At 41.1% G+C, this 21,464-nt stretch overlaps 1 protein-coding gene across 2 annotated transcripts in view; it reads left to right on the forward strand.

The window, feature by feature from the left end:
- LOC142749413 (phytanoyl-CoA dioxygenase, peroxisomal-like) overlaps positions 1-21,464 on the forward strand; it is a 59,148-nt gene that overhangs the window by 18,544 nt on the left and 19,140 nt on the right. For both annotated transcript variants that reach the window (XM_075857403.1, XM_075857402.1), the window contains 3 exons: positions 3,506-3,587; positions 3,899-4,080; positions 5,687-5,836. In XM_075857403.1, the coding sequence (XP_075713518.1) occupies positions 3,506-3,587; positions 3,899-4,080; positions 5,687-5,836 (414 nt within the window). The remainder of the gene's footprint in view (positions 1-3,505; positions 3,588-3,898; positions 4,081-5,686; positions 5,837-21,464) is intronic.

Raw genomic sequence — 21,464 nt, forward strand, 5'->3', positions numbered from 1 at the left:
AAGGTCTTTATTCAAACATTTTCACAGTGCAAAGGAAGAACCGATCTCTTCAGCCCATTTTGGATCTAAAATGTTTCAATTGACGTGGAGATTCAAAGGTTTTACACAGAGTCTCTGTGATCGGTGGTCGCTTCCTTGGAGGACGACGAGTTCCTGTCCTCAATGGACATCAATGATGCTTATCTTCATGTTCCTATTGCTCAAGTACATCAGCGTTTCCTGCACTTTGCAGTAGGCTCTGAGCGCTTCACCAAGGTCGTGGTGGCGCCCTCAGATCCAAGGGGATAGCAGTTATCCCATACTTAGACAATCTTCTGGTGAAGGCACCTTCCAAACAGGACAACTTGGACAGTCTCAACATTACACGGGATTGTCTTCACAGATTCGAATTGCTGATCAAGAGCACCAAGTCATCTCTCACTCCTCGGAGAATGGAGTTTCTAGGGATGGGTCATGGATACACAAGCAGCCAGGGTATTCTTGTCCAGGGACAAGATCACCACTCTCAGAAAGGGAGTGACAGTACTCCGCATGAATGCTCCTTGCTATATCCGCTTTTCCATGAAAGTCCTGGGGATGATAGTCTCAACCTTCGAGGCAGTCCCATTTGCTCAATTTCACTCCCGATCTCTACAGCTGGCAAACCTATCTCATTAGGACAAGTCCCCGGATTCCTTAGATCTGATGATCTGTCTGCCCCCTTCAGTCAAGAGGGAGCTGCTGTGGTGGCTGTCTTTCCCCAACATCTCAGGGAAAAGCCTTCACAACTCTCCACTGGCAAGTCATCACAACGGATGCAAGTTTGTCCGTCTAGGGGGACTGTCTTCGGTTTCCGACTGAAAGCTCCGCTCCAGATCAACATCTTGGAGCTGAGGGCCATCTTCCTGGCCCTGTCTCACTTGATGTCTCATTTCCAGGGTATTCCAGTGCGGATACAGACGGACATCTCTACAGCAGTGGCGTACCTAAATCATCAGGGATGTACAAGAGGCAGGACTGCATGGAAGGAAACTGCCAAGTTACTTCGCTGGGTGTAACAAAATGTCGCAGCAATCTCAGCAGTGCACATCCCAGGAGTGGACAACTGAGAGGCAGATTACCTGAGCCGGGAACGCCTGGATCCCGGAGAATGGTGTCTTTATTCAGAGATTTTTCACCTCATTTGCGTTCGGTAGGGGTTCCTGGACGTGGATGTCTTTTGTCTCTCACCTCAATCACAAGTGCCCAGACTACGTCACCAGAACCAGGGATCCCAGGGCCATAGGAGCCGACGCTCTGGTTCTCCCCTGGTCGTCATTCAACCACCATTATCTTTCTTACCATACCACTCCTGCCTATAGTACTGAAATGGGTCAAAGACGCAGGAATCCCAGCCATTCTGGTGGCTCCAGACTGACCTTGCAGTACTTGGTACATGGGTCTCATGCTCCTGTTCGCAGACGCCCTGTGGCAAAACCTTCTTTCCCAAGGTCCAGTGTTCCACTCTGCTTTACCTCGGCTGCATTTGACAGCTTGGCAGTTGAAACCGCAGTTTTGAAGTTCAAAGATTTCTGTGAACCAGTCATTCAGACCATGATTAAGGCCTGGAAGACTCCATCCCAAAGGATTTACCATCATACTTGGTTGGCTTAGTTTTAGGTGGTGTGAATCACATCAGATATACCTCCTCCGCTTTTCCATACCGTGTATTCTGGCCTTCCTCCAGGTTGGTTCTGATTGGCTACTCTAAAGGGGCAGGTTTCAGCCCTATCTATTATTTTCCAACGCATTTTGGATTTCCACCCTCCAAGTAAGACTTTTTTGCAGGCAGTCGCACATTATCGGTCTCCTCTGGAATCTTGGGACCTCAATCTGGTCCTTGATGCTATCCAGGTTTCACCATTCTAACCTTTGCGGGAGGTTTCTCTCAGGAAATTCTACTGGAAGGTAGTTTTTCTTTTGGCGATCACCTCTATCCGTAGAGTTTCTGAGCTGGCAGCTTTGTCCTGCAAACCCCCATTTATGTTTTTTCATAGGGACAAGGTGGTTCTACGACCAGTGCCATCCTTCCTTTCTATGATGGTTTCCACGTTCCATCTTAATGAAGACATTGTCCTTCGTTCGTTTTGTCCTAGACCTTCTCATCCACGAGAACACGCCTTACATTGGGTTTAAATGTCATTAGAGCCCTTTGGGTCTACATTGCAGCTACAAAGTCCTTTACAGAAAACTGACTTCCTATTTGTTGTTCCCGAGTGCCCTCATAAGGGTGGCCCGGCTTCAAAGACCACCATTGCTAGCTGGATACGTTTTGACCGTTAAAAAAGCCTACTCTGCTAAGGGTACGGAACATCCCTTCCGAGTCACTGCTCATTCTACTTGGGCCCTCCTGGACGGTGCAGCATCAGGCTTCTGACCTTTAGGTCTGTAAAGCCTCCACCTGGTCCACGTTACATACTTTTTTTTTTTTTCTTAATCCATTCTTTGGCTTCTGACTATGCCAGTTTGCGTCGGATGGTGTTGCAAGCAAGGTTTGGGCTGCTCACATAGCTATAATTATTTTTACCCACCTTAAGGGACTGCTTTAGGACATTCCCATGGTACTGTGTCCCCCAGTGAATACTTTAACAAGAAAATAGGATTTTTGTACTTACCAGTAAAATCCCTTTCTCATTAAATTCACTGGGGACACAGGTCCCATCCTATTTCTTTATCAATTTTATGTTTTTGGGCTTCTTGAGGTTGCTTTTCCCATTGGAAACATATTGTGTTAAACCTTCTCTGCTCTCCTACTGCTCTTGGTACAAACTGAGAACCTAAGTGCTCAGGAGGGGGAATAGCCCACTGGGCGGAGCCACAATATATTTTTTTTTATATTTACCTAGTGACAGCCTCTTAGTGACAGCGGCCTATACCCATGGTACTGTGTCCCCCAGAGAGTTCAAAGATAAAAGAAATATAAAGTACCCCAAAATAGTACCAATGAAAGCTACAACTCCTCACGCAAAATAAAAAGCCATGTCGGCAGAAAAATAAAAATGTTATGGCTCTGAATGCGTTGACACACACTTTTAAAGTATTTTTACTGTGCAAATGTAATCCGACATAAATAAGAACTAATATACATTTAGTATTGCGGTAATCGTCCTGACATCGAGAATAATAGCCGTTATTTATACCGCACAGTAAATGGCATAAATTTAAAACGCAAAAAAAACGGTGAAATTGCTGTGTATTTTCTATTGCCCCCACCCCCAAAAAAAGGTAATAAAAGTTCATCAATAAGTTATATCTACCCCAAAATGGTTACATTAAATGATACAACTCGTCCCACAAAAAACAAGCCCTAATAAGGATGTCAACTGAAGAATAAAAAAAGTTATAGCACTTTAAATGCGATGAAAAAAAATACAAATTGCTTGGTCATTAACTCCCAAAGTTGAATGGTCGACTAAAAGGTTAAGAGACTTATATTTTATATATTTATATAATTTGCGTTTATTGAAAGCATCTTCTTGTTTCTTAGATTCTGCAGTATGTGGAGTGTTTCATTGGCCCGAACATAATGTCCATGCACACCATGCTAATCAATAAGCCTCCAGACGCAGGTAAGTGGCTTCTTAAAAACAAATACAACTTTTTAAAATACAGACGAGCGCACGATCAGTGGATTATAAAGTCGTTCCTGAAGATCTGCTAAATATCTCTATCAGGGCGACCCTCGCAGCAAGTGGGGAGGGAGTTCTCTCTATCAGACGAAAAGCATCACCATTGACTAGCGATGGCTCTCGCCAGAGATCTGGACATCAACTACTGTTTGTGTTTTTTATTACTACTTTTTACGTTTATAGTCTCCAAAGTGGGGAAAGAAGGAACATGATTTTAGTTTCCGTTCTTCTGTACTTCGCTTTTATTCTAGGTAAAAAATCCTCTCGGCATCCAATGCATCAGGATCTGCACTACTTCCCATTCAGGCCCGCAGACCACATTGTTTGTGCTTGGACAGCGATGGAGCATATTGACCGAAGCAATGGATGCCTTGTGGTTCTTCCAGGAACTCATACAGGGGTACTCAAACAGCATGATTATCCAGAGTGGGAGGTAAAGAGTATTATTATTTCACATTTCCACTACCAGCAGTAACTGCGATATTTTTTTCCTCTATCTGCCATTTTGGATTAGTGGTTTGACTTTTTATTAAAGAGGCTCTGTCACCACATTATAAGTTCCCTATCTCCTACATAATAAGATTGGCACTGTAATTTAGGTAACAGCAGTCTTTTTTTTTTATTTAGAAAAACTATCTATTTTCACCAAGTTATGAGCGATTTTAGCTTTATGCTAATTACTTTCTTAATGCCCAACTGGGCGTGTTTTTACTTTTGAGCAAGTGGACGTTGTGGAGAGAAGTGTATGACGCTGACCAATCAGCGTCATGCACTTTTCTCCATTCATGTAATCAGCACATAGCGATCCTGCGTTGTTCACTATGTGCTATCACATACTCACACATTAACGTTACTGAAGTGTCCTGACAGTGAATAGACCTCACCTCCAGCCAGGACGGGATGTCTATTCACAATCCCGACACTTCGGTAACGTTTGTGTGGGACTTACAGCACAGCAAGCGTAATGTCGCTGTAAGCTGTCATTTACAGCTTGATCTCGCGAGATTACACTTGCTGTGCTGTAAGTCCCCCACAAACGTTACCAAAGTGTCGGGGTTGTGAATAAACATCCCGTCCTGGCTGGAGGTGAGGTCTATTCACTGTCAGGACACTTCAGTAACGTTAATGTGTGAGTATGTGATAGCACATAGTGAACAATGCAAGATCACTATGTGCTGATTACATGAATGGAGAGAAGTGTATGACGCTGATTGGTCAGCATCATGCTCTTCTTTACAACGCCCACTTGGTCAAAAGTAAAAACACGCCCAGTTGGGCATTAAGAAAGTAATTAGCATAAAGCTAAAATCGCTCATAACTTGCTGAAAATTGATAGTTTTTCTAAATAAAAAACACTGCTGTTACCTACATTACAGCGCCTATCACATTATGTAGGAGATAGGGCACTTATAATGTGATGACAGAGCCCCTTTAAGTATAATCTTCACATTTCAAAAAATTCAGAGCCACTTTACCTTTGGGTTGTGAGGTTATATTTTCAGACAAAAACAGATATAATATAGTGATAAAACTATATGAAACCGGAGGAATGAGCACCCTTCTAACGAACTTACTATCAGTTTTTACATTTTCATGATATTTAAAGCGTCTGTCATGAGGCAGAGGTCCTGTTAAGCTACGGTGTTTATAATATGTCCATAAAAGGTTAATATTCAGCTGAATAGGACATTTGGGAAAGCCTTGTGACCTGCCGTATGTCTGTCAGCTGGAAACCACTGCCAGGGGAAAATCTGATAGACAACGTTCTTGTCGCATTATTTTTTCCTTTTAATATTTTTTTGAGCTAGATGCCCTATTTCAGTTTTCAGCCCTTTCCATGCTCTGGTTCTAGATGCTATATAATGGGAGCCAGTGGCATGTTCTATGGACATTTAGAGATTTCCCATGTTTAACCAGCTTTTTCTATCTCATGACCAAAGCACTTTAAGATTTTTATTCCGTTCAAACGGGTTATCGCCATATATGTGTGGTTTTAAACGGTCCTGCGTGCAGTAATGAGTGAATTTTTTTGTTTTTAGGGTGGGGTTAATAAGATGTACCATGGAGTCCGTGATTATGATCCAAGCATTCCCAGAGTGCACTTGACCATGGAAAAGGGAGACACCGTATTCTTTCACCCCATTCTTATTCATGGATCTGGAATGAACAGGACAGCTGGGTTCAGGAAGGTAAACCAAAACGTCACCAGATAAACAATAACTGCAAAATAACTTTAGGAGAAAAATGGAGCATGTTCTGTCCTACATTGTAAAACTGATAGCTTATATTTGGCCTTTTCTTTGGACTAGTATTGTGATCAGTTAACGGTCAGTGACATTGACAATGGCTCTACAAATCTAACATCTTAGTTTTATATATCGTTGTCTTTACTGTATCACTCGTTGGTACTTAGAGCACATATTGCACTACTTGGTCCCCTGCCGTGATCTATCTATAAGGAAGTCATGTGATATTTTGTCCCTCTTATGGCAGTACGGGACCGAACAGACCACCAACTGTGGGCATAGTGTGTAAACACTAAGGTAGGGTGCATTCGGAACGTCTTCAGACCCTTTCCCTTTTTTTAACATTTTATGTTGAGGCCTTGTGCTCAAATAAAAAAAAAATCTAATTTTTTCCCATCATTCTGCACTCAATACCCCATAATGACAAAGTGAAAACAGAATTTTAGATTTTTATTTTTTTTTCAAATTTATTAATGCGGAACTAATTTTGCATGGACAGAAGCATTCGGACCTTTGCTATGACACTTGAAATTTAGCTCTGGCAGCCTCCCATTTCTCTAGATCATCTTTGAAATGTTTCTACACCTTGATTGGAGTCCACCGGTGGTAAATTCATTTGATTGGACATGATTTGGATCTCACATCTGACAATGCATATCAGCACATAAACCAAGCCATAAGGTGGAAAGAACTGCCTGTAGAACTCAGACACAGGATTTCTTAGAGGCACAGATCTGAAGAAGGGTACAAAAAAAATTTCTGCTGCACTGAAAGTTCCCAAGAGCACAGTGGCCTCCATAACTCTTAAATGGAAGAAGTTTGGAACAACAGGACTCTTCCTGGAGCTGGCCTCCCCACCAAACTTAGTACTCGGGAGAGAAGGGCCATCAGGTCAGCCATCACTGCAGCACGCCACCAATCTGGGCTTTATGGCCACCAATCCTTAAAAGACACATGAAAGCCTGCCTAGAGGTTGCAAAAAAAAAAGCATATAAAGGACAAGATTCTGTTGGCTGATGAAACCAAGATTAAACTTTTTGGCCTTAATCGAAGCGTCATGTCTGGAGGAAACCAGACGCTGCTCATCACCTGCCCAATACCTTCCCTACAGTGAAGCATGGTGGTGGCAGCATCATCATGTTGTGGGGTGTTTTTCAGCGGCTCGGGCAGGGAGACTTGTCAGGGTTGAGGGAAAGAATAATGGAGCAAAGTACAGAGATATTCTTAATGAAAACCTGATTCAAAGTGCTCTGGACCTCAGACTGGGCCGAAGGTTCACTTTCCAATAAGACCATGACCCTAACCACACAGCCATGACAACACAGGTGTGGCTTAGGGAGACCTCTGTGAATGTCCTTTACTGGCCCAGCCAGAACCCTGACTTGAGCCCAATCGAACATCTCTGGAAAGACCTTAAAATGGCTATCCACCGACGGTCCCCATCCAACCTGACCGCTTGAGAAGAGTGGTAGAAAGTCCCCAAATCCAGGTGTGCAAACATTGTGGCATCATACCCAAGAACACTGGCGGCTGCTATCGCTGCCAAAGGTGATTCAACTAAGTACTGAGTAAAGGGTCTGAATACTTATGTCAACGCAATATTTTAGTTTTTCCTTTTTTAATAAATTAGCAAAGATTACTAGCATTCTGATGTCACACTGTCGTTATGGGGTATTGAGTGCAAAATGATGTACAAAAACTTTATTTTGTTTTAGCACAAAGCCTCAACATAACAAAACGTGAAAAATTTAAAGGGTCTGAAGACTTTCTGAATGCATTGTATATTAAGAATTGTAGTAGTTTATAGTTTCAGATCCATTGAAAACATTTTATTCCTAGGTAGCCAATTTAAAAACGCTGCTGCTTTGATCATATGCACATGAGTATCAAGTGCAAGTAGTAGGTATCCATATGGTAATGGGACTATATAGATGTTCATGTATTAAAATGGAAAGTTGCAGGGTGTATTTGGGTTCAGAATTCACAAGTAGAATATGGAGTTCTAGTAGGATAGGTACTGCTGACAGATCTTATGTAACACATTTCTTACACTGCATGAAGTCAAAATGAACTGGAAAAATAAGTTAAATCGTACCGGTTTCAAGTGACTTTATTAAAATAAGCTTGTGTGTAGATGAGGAATAATACTATTTCTGACCATTCAATCTTGTATATGGCATCATCACTAGTTTTCCACCTCTCTATGCTTTGTCTCTTATTGTCCCTTAGTTGGTGGAGACTAGCTGCTATAATGTCTCCCATAAACAGCACACAGAGAAAAGAGAAAAAAATGCTCTTCTATCTCTCGAACACACTATTAGAAACAGCAGCCACAGCATGCAGGACATTATAGAACAGTACTGAGCAGTGTAGCTGTGAATCCAGCGCTAGGGTGACATATTGCTTAAAGCATCAGCAGCATCTGTGTGTCTCTCTCACTCTGTCTCCCTCCAGCAGCTCCCTCCTCCCCTTCCCTCACCATAGACTTTTATGGGCAGCATGTAACCTGATCCCTCAGTGAGCTGATAATCCCTTGAATGTTAGCAATGAATTGGGAGTGAACAGTGCAGGGGGCGTGGGGCGTAGAAAAAGGGGTTAAAGAGGCTCTGTCACCAGATTATAAATGCCCTGTGCCCTACATAATGTGATCAGCGCTGTAATGTAGATAACAGCAGTGGTTTTTATTTTGAAAAAAGATCATTTTTTAGCAAGTTATGAGCAATTTTAGATTTTTGCTAATGAGTTTCTTAACCCCTTCAGGACCCAACCTGTTTTGGCCTTCAGGACCCAGCCAATTTTTTCAAATCTGACGTGTGTTACTTTTATGTGGTAATAACGTTGTAATGCTTTTACCTATCCAAGCGATTCTGAGATTGTTTTCTCGTGACATGTTGTACTTTATGTTAGTGAAAAAAATTTGTCGATAATTTTGGTATTTATTTCTGAAAAACACCACAATTTAGAAAAAATTTGCATTTTTCTAAATTTAAACGTATCTGCTTGTAAAACAGATAGTAATACCACACAAAATAGTTACTAGTTAACATTTCCCATATGTCTACTTTGTTTGCATCATTTTTTGAACGTCCTTTTATTTTTCTAGGACGTTACAAGGCTTAGAACTTTAGCAGCAATTTCTCATATTTTAAAGAAAATTTCAAAAGGCTTTTTTTTCAGGGACCAGTTCAGTTCTGAGGTGGCTTTGAGGGCCTTATATATTAGAAAATCCCCAGAAGTCACCCCATTTTGAAAACTGCACCCCTCAAGGTATTCGAATCAGCATTCACAAAGTGTTTTAACCCTTTAGGCGTTTCACAGGAATTAAAGCAATGTAGAGGTGAAATTTACAAATTAAATTTTTTTTGCCGAAATTCATTTCTAATACATTTTTTTTTTTGTAACACAGAAGGTTTTATCAGAGAAATGCAACTCAATATGTTATTGCCCAGATTCTGCAGTTTTTAGAAATATCCCACATGTGGTAATGGACTGAAGCACAGGCCTCCGAAGCAAAGGAGCACCCAGTGGCTTTTGGGCCTCCTTGTTTTTAGAATATATTTTAGGCACCTTGTCAGGTTTGAAGAGGTCTTGTGGTGCCAAAACAGTGGAAACACCCCAAAAGTTACCACATTTTGGAAACTACACCCCTCAAGGAATTTATCTAGGTGTATAGTTAGCATTTTGACTGCACAGGTTTTTCGCTAAATTTATCAGAATTAGTCTGTAAAAATGAAAATCTACTTTTTTCTGAAAAAACATAGAAATTTGTAATATTTACGAGGAATAATGAGGAAAACAACCCCAACATTTGTAAAGCAATGTCTCCTGATTACAGCAATATCCCATATGTGGTAATAAACTGCTGATTGGACCCACAGCAGGGCTCCGAAGGGAAGGAGTGCCATTTGGATTTTGGAGCACGGATTTTGCTGGATTGGTTTTCGGTGCCATGTCGCGTTTGCAACGCCCTGGAGAGACCAAAACAGGGGAAACCCCCCAAAAGTGACCCCATTTTGGAAACTACACCTCTCAAGGAATTTATCTAGGGGTATAGTGAGCATTTAGACTCCACGGGTCTTTTGCAGAATTTATTAGAATTAGGCAGTGAAAATGAAAATCAACTTTTTTTTCTGAAAAAGAATAGATATTTTAAATTTTTACAATGAATAAAGGAAAAAAGAACCACAACATTTGTAAAGCATTTTCTCCTGATTACGGCAATACCCCATATGTGGTAATAAACTGCTGATTGGACCCATGGCAGCGCTCAGAAGGGAAGTAGCACCATTGGGATTTTGGAGCACGGATTTTGCTGGATTGTTTTTCGGTGCCATTCCGCCTTTGCAACGCCCTGGAGGGACCAAAACAGTGGAAGCCCACCAAGTTACCCCATTTTGGAAACACCCCTCAAGGAATTTTTTTTAGGGGTATAGTGAGCATTTAGACTCCACGGGTCTTTTGCAGAATTTATTAGAATTAGGCGGAGAGAATTAATATCACAATTTTTTTCCACTAAAATGTTGCATTTTCTCATTTTCACAAGGGATAAAGGAGAAATAAACAACCAATTTTTGTAAAGCTATTTCTCCCGGGTATGGAAATACCCCACATGGGGTCATAAATTTTTTTCATTTAGAAATGAATTAACCCTTTCAAGACTGATCCATTTTTTGCTTTCTTATTTTCGTTTTTCCCTACCCGCCTTCCAAGAGCCATAACTTTTTTTTCTTTTTCCGTCAGTAGAGTGATGTGAGAGCTTATTTCTTGCGGGAGGAATTGTAGTTTCTATTGATACCATTTAAAGAGCCATAAAAAGTACTGGGAAACTGAAAAAAAATAGGAAAATATAGGAAAAAAATCTGATTCCATTTTTTGGGGTTTTCGCTTTTACAGCTTTTGCCGTGCGGTAAAAACGAAAACTACAGCGATTTTGGCGGTTTAAATTATTTAAGTTTTTTACGGTGTTCACCGTGCGAGTTAAATAATGGTATATTGTAATAGTTCGGCCTTTTACGGACGTAGCGATATCAATTCTGTTTATTTTTTTACATTACGTTTGAAGAAAAATGGGAAAAGGTTTTTTTTTTGTTAACTTTAAAGAGGCTCTGTCACCAGATTTTCAAACCCCTATCTCCTATTGCAGCAGATCGGCGCTGCAATGTAGATAACAGTAACGTTTTGTATTTTTCAAAAACGAGCATTTTTGGGCAAGTTATGACCATTTTTATATTTATGCAAATGAGCCTTGCTTACGTACAACTGGGCGTGTTTAAAGTTATGTACAACTGGGCGTGTATTGTGTTTGTTACATCTGGGTGTGTTTACTTGTTTTACTAGCTGGGCGTTGTGAATAGAAGTGTATGATGCTGACGAATCAGCATCATCCACTTCTCTTCGTTACCAGCCAGCTTCTGGCAGTGCACCAGACACACAGCGTGTCCTCGCGAGATCACGCTGTGACGTCACTCACTTCCTCCCACAGGAACTTCATCGCGTCGGATGAGCGAGGACACGCTGTGTGTCTGTGAACTGCCAGAAACTGGGTGGTAACGAAGAGAAGTGGATGATGCTGATTCGTCAGCATCATACACTTCCATTCACAACGCCCAGCTAGTAAAACAAGTAAAAGCGCCCAGATGTAACGAACACAATACACGCCCAGTTGTACATAAGAAAGGCTCATTTGCATAAATATAAAAATGGTCATAACTTGCTTGTTTTTTAAAAAAAAAAAAAACGTTACTGTTAGCTACATTGCAGCGCCGATCTGCTGCAATAGGAGATAGGGATTTGAAAATCTGGTAACAGAGCCTCTTTAAACTTTTTTCTTTCTCACTACTAATAACTTTTAATTCTTCTACACATTTTATTAGTCCCCTTAGGGGACTTGTACCAGCGATCATTGGATCCGCAGGTACAATATGCTGCAATACTAATGTATTGCATTATATTGTTATTTTTACAGACTCCTGTAACAGCGCGATCGCTGTTCCTGTCCGTTAGTCCCGGGTGTCAGCTGTAATACACAGCCGACACCCGCAGTGTATGGAGCGGGCTCAGCACGTGAGTCCGCTCCATACATCAACCCCCGCACCATGACGTGCTATTAAGTCATAGTGCTCAAAGGTGCGAATAGTGCGAATGGTGTGTCATAGTGCGAATGGTGTGAATATTGCAATTTTCCACTGATATGCCATTTTAGTGCATATGTCATGCCCAGTTTGTGCCCCATAAGACAAATACCTCATAAAGCGTTAAGCGGGTTCTCCCGGGTATGGCGATGCCATATATGTGGGCACAAACTGCTGTTTGGGCACGCTGCAGGACTCAGAAGGGAGGGATGCCATTTTGCTTTTGGAGCGCAGATTTTGCTTGGTAGTTTTTCTGTTTGGCGTTTTGCTGGTATTTCAGTTTATAATGTGGGGGCATATGTAATCTGTGCGGAGAACATCAGGGCATAATAAGAGGGTATAAAAATGCGGTAAATAAATAATAATTCATAGATGTGTGGCCGGTGTCGCACTGATAAATGGTGTCGGATCTTATCCGCTTTTAGAAAACACTGCACATTTTGCATCGCCATATACCTTGGAGCCAGAACTTCTTTATTTTTTCACCACCGGAGCTGCGTGAGGGCTTATTTGTTGCGGGACAATCTGTACTTTTCATTGGTACCATTTTGGGATACATGCGATTTTTTTTATTTTTTTTTTTTTTTTTTTAATCACTTTTTATTACATTTTTTTGCAAGCCGGGTGACCAAAAACAAGCAATTCTGACAATGTTTTTTTAGTTTTTTTGCAGCGTTCACCCTGCACTATAAATGACAATTTTATTTTATTCTGCGGGTCGATACGATTACGGCGATACCATATGAATATAGTTTTTTTATGTTTTGCAGCGTTTGCGCAATAAAATCACTTTTTTATAAAATAATTTATTTTCTGTGTCACCATATTCTGAGAGCCGTAACTTTTTTATTTTTCAGTCAAGCGGTGTAAGGGCTTGTTTTTTGCGGGACGGGTTGTAGTTTTTATTGGTATTATTTTCGGGTACATGCGACTTTTTGATCACTTTTTATTCTCTATTTTGCGAGGGGTGGTGACCAAAAAATAGCGATTCTGGTGTAGTTTTTTTATTGATTTTTTTTTTTTTTTTGGGGTGTTCATCGTGTGGGAAAAATAACATTATTGTTTTATAGTTGGGGTCGTTACGAGCGCGGTGATACCAAATATGTGAACTTTATTTAACGTGTTCATTTTTTTCCTATAATGAAAGACTTATTATAGGAAAAAAATGAAGTGTTTGTTTATATAACTTATAACTTATTTTTACACTTTTTTTAAAACATTTTTATTATATTTTTTTACTTTTTTCACTTGTCCCACTAGGGGACACTTAGACTTGCAGCTCTGATCGCTGCTGGAATATATTACACTACCTACGTAGTGTAATGTATTCTAACTGTCATTGTGACGTAACTGTCACACTGACAGGAAGCCTCGGAGGACCGGCCGGAGGCTGCTCCTCCGAGGCTTCCGTACATGGCAACCCGGAGGTCATTGTCTGACCTCCGATTGCCGTGACAAGCATCGGTAGCCCCCACGATCACTTCGTGGGGGCTGCCGATGTGCTTCAAACCCCTTAAATGCGGCGACGGCAATCCGTCGCCGCATTTATGGGGTTAATTGCTGAAATCAGCGGCGATGGTCCGCTGACCGGCAAGGCTGGAGTGTCAGCTGTCAGGGACAGCTGACCTCCCGATTCCCGGACACTGTCTGTTAGGACAGTGTGCGCCGGGAACTACTCCGCAATAGTACGTCTGGATGCGGGAACTAACCCCTCTGCAGGACGTACTATTGCGGAGCAGCGCGTGAAGAGGTTAAAGACCAACTGGGTGTGTTTTTTTACTTTTGACCGAGTGGGTGTTGTAAAGAAGTGTATGAGGCTGACCAATAGGTGACCAATCAGCCTCATACACTTCTCATTGTTCCAGCCCAGCTTCTTTCACTGCACAATCACGCGGGTGCTGTGGATCATGCTGGGTTGGAACAATGAGAAGTGTATGATGCTGATTGGTCAGCCTCATACACTTCTTTACAACACCCACTTGGTCAAAAGTAAAAGTCTTTAAGAAACTCATTAGCATAAATCTAAAATTGCTCAGAACTTGCTCAAAAATGATAGTTTTTCAAAATAAAAACCACTGCTGTTATCTACATTACAGCTCCGATCACATTATGTAGGAGATAGGGCATTTATAATCTGGTGACCGATCCTCTTTAAGTGGAGTTCTCTAATAAGAAATGTGTATATATAATATTATAAACAAAGTTTCTTCTATTCGCTTGTACTATTGATAAATACAAAGTTTGTTGAAGCCACAGTGACCATTTAATACAGCAAACAAGGAAATGAAAATATGACACTGATTTTAGCTTTACCTGCACACGACAGCAAAAAACCTCCGTTTTTGCGGACCGCAATTGCGGTCCGCAAAAACTGAGCCATTCCCTTTCATTGAACACTGACACCTTTCCATAGCACTACGGAAGGGTGTCAGTGCCGTGGAAATGTTCCGGGAATTATGGAACATGTCCATTCTTTCGCATTTTGCGGGCCGTGCTCCCATACTTTGTATGGGAGCACGGCCCGAAAATGTGGCTGTCAGTCAGCGGCCGGCCGTGCCCGCAATCGCGGGCCGTGATTGCGGGCGCGGTCGTGTGCATGGGGCCTAAGGCAATTGTAACGTATGGTGCGTTATATGTAAAGGGGGTTGTTCAGGATTAAAAAACATGGCTACACTCTCCCAGAAACAGCACCACTCCCGGCCATGGGTTGTCTGGTATTAAAGGGAACCTGTAACCAGCATTTCACCTATTAAACCAGCAATACCTGGTGGTAATGGGTGAAAGATCATTTCTATATAACTTATAATTGTCTTCTTAGTCGGCTCTGTAGCTTTAGTATTCCGTTTTTTAGTGTTCCCACACCCTATGCTAATGAGCATAAGAGTCATATCTTCGTTTGAAAAGAGTCAAATCTTCGTTCCTCGAGTCTTTCCGATTTTACCCCGCCTCCTTACTTTTGATTGAGAGCTCCTCTCCTTCGCCCAGCACGCTAAATCCTGCGCTTGTGCACGGATGTACTCGTCTGCTGTGTGCGCACACGGGATTATTACGATATAAGGTGCAAAATGTTTGCAGACCGTTATTTACAGTCAGATGAAAAAAGACCAAAAAATTTAACCAATGTGGCGCTGCTAATAGGCAAAGAGGCTAAGCAAAGTTCATAATTCAATGTGGGTATGCAGGGTCGACAAGCTACGCGTTTCAACACCGGACCGGCGTCTTCATCAGGCTAATACAGACCGTGCAACTTACAGCGGTTTAAATACAGAAAAAATAAATGACAATTAACTGCAAGATGAGAAAAAAACCGCCAAACTGATTTGTTTTTTTGTTACTCAATGCTGCTGCTTTAATACACTCCATTTGTGTTTTATTCCTTGCTTTTTATTCTGCACCCTTAAGACTCTTAGGAAAAAAAAATTCTTTGAATCTTTTGCTTAAAATGTCACACTCTTCAGAGAAAGCTGTATCATCTGAACAATTTTTCCGTATCCTCCTAAATAACAAAAAACTAAATGCAATTTTATTACTTCTTTTAACAATGGCAGTAAACACGTTACATCAATCCTTAACCCCTTCAGGACACAGCCTATTTTGGCCTTCAGGACACAGCCAATTTTTTTAAATCTGACATGTTTCACTTTATGTGGTAATAACTTCGGAATGCTTTTACCTATCCAAGCGATTCTGAGATTTGTTTTCTCGCGACACATTGGACTTTATGTTACTGGCAAAATTTGCTCGATACATTAAGTATTTAATTGTGAAAAACACAAATTTAGCGAAAAATTGCAAAAATTTGCATTTTTCTAAATTTATATGTATCTGCTTGTAAGAAAGATGGTAATACCACTCAAAATTGTTGCTAATTAACATCACCCATATGTCTACTTTAGATTGGCATTGTTTTTTGAACATCCTTTTATTTTTCTATGACATCACAAGGCTTAGAACTTTAGCAGCAATTTCTCACATTTTCAAGAAAATTTCAAAAGGCTATTTTTACAGGGACCAGTTCAGTTGTGAAGTGGAATTTAGGGCCTTCTATATTAGAAACCCTCAATAAGTCACCCCATTATAAAAACTTCACCCCTCAAAGTATTCAAAACAGCATTTAGAAAGTTTCTTAACCCTTTAGATGTTTCACAGGAATTAAGGCAATGTAGATGTGACATTTTCAAATTTCTTTTCTTTTTTGCAGAAATTCATTTTTCATCTATTTTTTTTGTAATGCAGAAAGTTTTACCAGAGAAACGCAACTCAATATCTATTGCCCAGATTCTGCCGTTTTTAGAAATACCCCACATGTGGCCCTAGTGCACTTATTGACTGAAGCACAGGCCTCAGAAACAAAGGAACACCTAGAGGATTTTGGGGCCTCCTTTTTTTATTAGAAAATATTTTAGGCACCATGTCGGGTCTGAAAGGCTTTTGCGGCGCCAAAACAGTGGAAATCCCCCAAAATTGACCCCATTTCGGAAACTATACCCCTTGAGGAAATTATCTAGGGGTATAGTGAGCATTTTGACCCCGCAGGTTTTTTGGAGAAATTATTGGAAGTAGGCCGTGAAAATGAAAATCTACATTCTTTCAAAGAAAATGTAGGTTTAGCTATTTTTTTTCTAATTTCCACAAGGACTAAAAGGAGAAAATGCACGACTACATTTGTAAAGCATTTTCTCCCGAGTAAAGCAATACCCCACATGTGGTAATAAACGGCTGTTTGGACACACGGCAGGGCTTAGAAGGGAAAGAGCGCCATTTGGCTTCTGCAGCTCAAATTTAGCAGGAATGGTTTGCGGAGACCACGTCGCATTTGCAAAGCCCCTAAGGGACCAAAACAGTGAAAACACCAAAAAAGTGACTCCATTTAGGAAATGACACCCCTTGAAGAATCCATCTAGGGGTGTAGTGAGCATTTTGAACCCACAGGGGTTTCATAGATTTTATTAGAATTGGGCAGTGAAAATTAAAAAAAATCCTTTTTCTTCAATAAGACGTAGTTTTAGCTAAAAATGTTTCATTTTCTCAACAAATAAATGAAAAAAAGCATCACAACACTTGTAAAGCAACTTTTCCTGTGTATGGCAATACCACATATGTGGTCATAAACGGCTGTTTGGGCACAGAGTAGGGCTCAGAAGGGAAGGAGCGCCATTTGGCACAGATTTTGCTGGATTGGTTTCTGGGCGCTATGTCGCATTTGCAAAGTCCCTGTGGGACCAAAACAGTGGATCCCCCCCAGAAGTGACCCCATTTTGGAAACTACACCCCTCAAGGTATTCACTTAGGGGTGTAGTGAGCATATTAACACCACAGGTGATTGGCAGAAATTGGTGTGCACTCGATGTTGCAGACTGAAAATGGGATTTTTTTCTATAGATATGCCAATATGTGGCGCCCAGCATGTGCCACTGGAGACACACACCCCAAAAATTGTTAAAAGGGTTCTCCCGGGTATGGCGATGCCATATATGTGGAAGTAAACTGCTGTTTGGGCACACTGTAGGGTTCAGAAGGGAGGTAGCGCCATTTGGCTTTTGGAGCGTGGATTTTGCTTGTAGTAGTTTTGTATTGAGTCTTACTGGTGTTTCCGTTTATAATGTGCGGGTACATGTAAGCCGGGCGGAGTATATAAGGGGCATAGTCAGGTGGTATAATAATAGGGTAAACAAAAACAATAAAATAATCCATAGATGTGTGTTACGCTGTGAAGCAATCCTTTCTGCACAGGCCGGTGTCGCACTGATATATGGCGTCCTTTCTTATGCCCCTTTTGGTCCACACTCCGCACCTTTGCAGTTTGAGGAATTTTGCTGAGAAGTGTTTTCCTGGTATAATACGGGCACCGTCGCTTCCAGCAGATATGTTTGGACCCTCCCCTTCCTGGTTCCCTAATTTTAGGGGCCTTGATAATTCGCCACTTGAAACAGAAGAAATGTTCCCCTCGGGCCGGCACAACTGCATATTTTTATTTCCTGGCTTATTGGAGCCTTAACTAATTTTATTTTTTCATAGACGTAGTGGTATGAAGGCTGTTTTTTTTGCGGGACGAGCTGTAGTTTTTATTGGTACCATTTTGGGGTACATGCGACTTTTTGATCACTTATCATTTTTTTTTTGGGAGGCAAGGTGACCAAAAAACAGCAATTCTGACAATATTTTTTTTAATTCTTTTTATACAGCGTTCACCAATCGTTATAAATTACATGTTACCTTTATTCTGCGGGTCAGTCCGATTCCGACGATACATAATTTATAGAACTTTTTTATGTTTTACAACTTTTTGCACAATAAAATAACTTTTGAAAAGAGAATGGATTTTTTCTGTCGCCATGTTGTGAGAGCCATAACGGTTTTAATTTTTCCGTTGACGGAGCTGTATGAGGGCTTATTTTTAGCGAGACGAGTTATAGTTTTTATAGGTACCATTTTTGGATACATGCGACTTTTTGATCACTTTTTATTTCAATTTTCGGGAGACAAAGTGACCAAAAAATAGCAATTATGTCAGTATTTTTTAGTTGGTTTTTTTTTACGGTGTTCACTGTGCGGAATAAATAACATAATATTTTTATAGTTAAGGTCGTTACGGTCGCAGCGATACCAAATATGTATGGCTTTATTATTTTTTTCAATAATAAATGACTTGATAAAGGAAAAAGGGCGATTTTGTTTTGTGTTATTATTTGAAACTTTTATTGTATTTTTACAACTTTTATTTGTACTTTTTTTACACTTTTTTTTTTACACTTTTCTTTAGTCCCACTAGGGGACTTGAAGGTCCAACTGTTTGTTTGATGTTCTAATACATTGCACTACCCATGTAGTGCAATGTATTAGAACTGGAATTGTTGAAGAAGAGCCTCCAATTTTGTTGATATTTTTTATTTTTTATTGTCCCTCCGTGCTCTGGTGTACACCACCTATTGAATAATAAAAAGTGTAGGTATGGGTAAAGAGGGAAAAGTAGAGCACGGTGGGTTTAATGTCGCCTTCAATGGTTTTATTGATACCGACTAATGTAGTAGGGAAAAGATTTGTCCTGTGCAATGTCCCCTTTTATTGCCACAATTTATTATATTTTTATTATTAATAAAGTCTTTCAACCTTATTTTATTATATTATGTATTTCTTGGTTTTCAAATTCCACTGATAAGGAAGCTATTGGAAGCTTTTCTCCTTCAGTGGAAATAGAAGAGGTGGTGCTGCAAGGGTCTGTATTGGATTTATTATAAACCCTGCGTATGCACACCGCAAGGAATCGTGCTCTGTCTCAGTGAACAGCTGACTGGTCACTGAGTATATTGTTATATATATATATATTCTCTCCCAGCGTGGCCACTCGGGTCTTTAAATGATTAGCAGCCCAGGATTACCAGCTGCATCTGTAATTTAGTAGCAGCGCAGGGTTAACAGCTATCGTTGCGTTTAGACAGGCAGACAGTCTGAGTGAGCAGCTGATTGATCACCAATGCGTTTTAATTGTGTGATTTTCTCCCAGCGTTGCCACTCCAATCTATTGTTGAACAGCAGCGCTGGGATGACGGCTATCACTGTGTTTAAACAGACGTAAAGTCTCAGTGAGCAGCTAACTGCTCCCCGAGTACGTTTTCTCCCAGTGTTACTGCTCCAATCTGTGTTGAGCAGAGGTGCTGGGATGACAACTATCGCTGCGTTTAAACAGGCAGACAGCCTAGTGAGCAGCTGACTGATCACCAATGCGTTGTTATTGTAATTTTCTCCCAGCGTTGCCACTCTGATTTATTGTTGAGCAGCAGCGCAGGGATGACGGCTATCACTGTGTTTATACAGACGTAAAGTCTCAGTGAGCAGCTGACTGCTCACCGAGTATGTTTTCTCCCTGCGTTACTGCTCCAATCTGTGTTAAGCAGAGGTGCTGGGATAACAGCTTTCGCTGCATTCGGATAGACCGACAAGAATGCCCGTTAGCAGTCAACACTCTTAGGTAGTGAGACTGGAAAATTGCTAGCTGGATTATGTCTGCAATATTCAGAGTCTCAGCCGTGAGAACGGCTAAGTGGTGTGCAGTGTAATCGCCACTACACTCATTCGTTCCCGCTCTGTCATGAGCGATTCTCTAGATGCGGTAGGATTAGTTTATGTTATATTTTCATTATGCTAATCTCTCCCTCTATGTAATCTTTCCCTACTATCAGAGTCGGTATAGTCCCGACGTACGTTTCACTGAACTAAGTCAGCTTCTTCCGGGGGCATAATGAAAATATAACATAAACTAATCCTACCGCATCTAGAGAATCGCTCATGACAGAGCGGGAACGAATGAGTGTAGTGGCGATTACACTGCACACCACTTAGCCGTTCTCACGGCTGAGACTCTGAATATTGCAGACATAATCCAGCTAGCAATTTTCCAGTCTCACTACCTAAGAGTGTTGACTGCTAACGGGCATTCTTGTCGGTCTATCCGAATGCAGCGAAAGCTGTTATCCCAGCACCTCTGCTTAACACAGATTGGAGCAGTAACGCAGGGAGAAAACATACTCGGTGAGCAGTCAGCTGCTCACTGAGACTTTACGTCTGTATAAACACAGTGATAGCCGTCATCCCTGCGCTGCTGCTCAACAATAAATCAGAGTGGCAACGCTGGGAGAAAATTACAATAACAACGCATTGGTGATCAGTCAGCTGCTCACTAGGCTGTCTGCCTGTTTAAACGCAGCGATAGTTGTCATCCCAGCACCTCTGCTCAACACAGATTGGAGCAGTAACACTGGGAGAAAACGTACTCGGGGAGCAGTTAGCTGCTCACTGAGACTTTACGTCTGTTTAAACACAGTGATAGCCGTCATCCCAGCGCTGCTGTTCAACAATAGATTGGAGTGGCAACGCTGGGAGAAAATCACACAATTAAAACGCATTGGTGATCAATCAGCTGCTCACTCAGACTGTCTGCCTGTCTAAACGCAACGATAGCTGTTAACCCTGCGCTGCTACTAAATTACAGATGCAGCTGGTAATCCTGGGCTGCTAATCATTTAAAGACCCGAGTGGCCACGCTGGGAGAGAATATATATATATAACAATATACTCAGTGACCAGTCAGCTGTTCACTGAGACAGAGCACGATTCCTTGCGGTGTGCATACGCAGGGTTTATAATAAATCCAATACAGACCCTTGCAGCACCACCTCTTCTATTTCCACTGAAGGAGAAAAGCTTCCAATAGCTTCCTTATCAGTGGAATTTGAAAACCAAGAAATACATAATATAATAAAATAAGGTTGAAAGACTTTATTAATAATAAAAATATAATAAATTGTGGCAATAAAAGGGGACATTGCACAGGACAAATCTTTTCCCTACTACATTAGTCGGTATCAATAAAAGCATTGAAGGCGACATTAAACCCACCGTGCTCTACTTTTCCCTCTTTACCCATACCTACACTTTTTATG

Source organism: Rhinoderma darwinii, chromosome 3 (assembly GCF_050947455.1).
Source record: "Rhinoderma darwinii isolate aRhiDar2 chromosome 3, aRhiDar2.hap1, whole genome shotgun sequence".
Classification (NCBI taxonomy): Eukaryota; Metazoa; Chordata; class Amphibia; order Anura; family Rhinodermatidae; genus Rhinoderma; species Rhinoderma darwinii.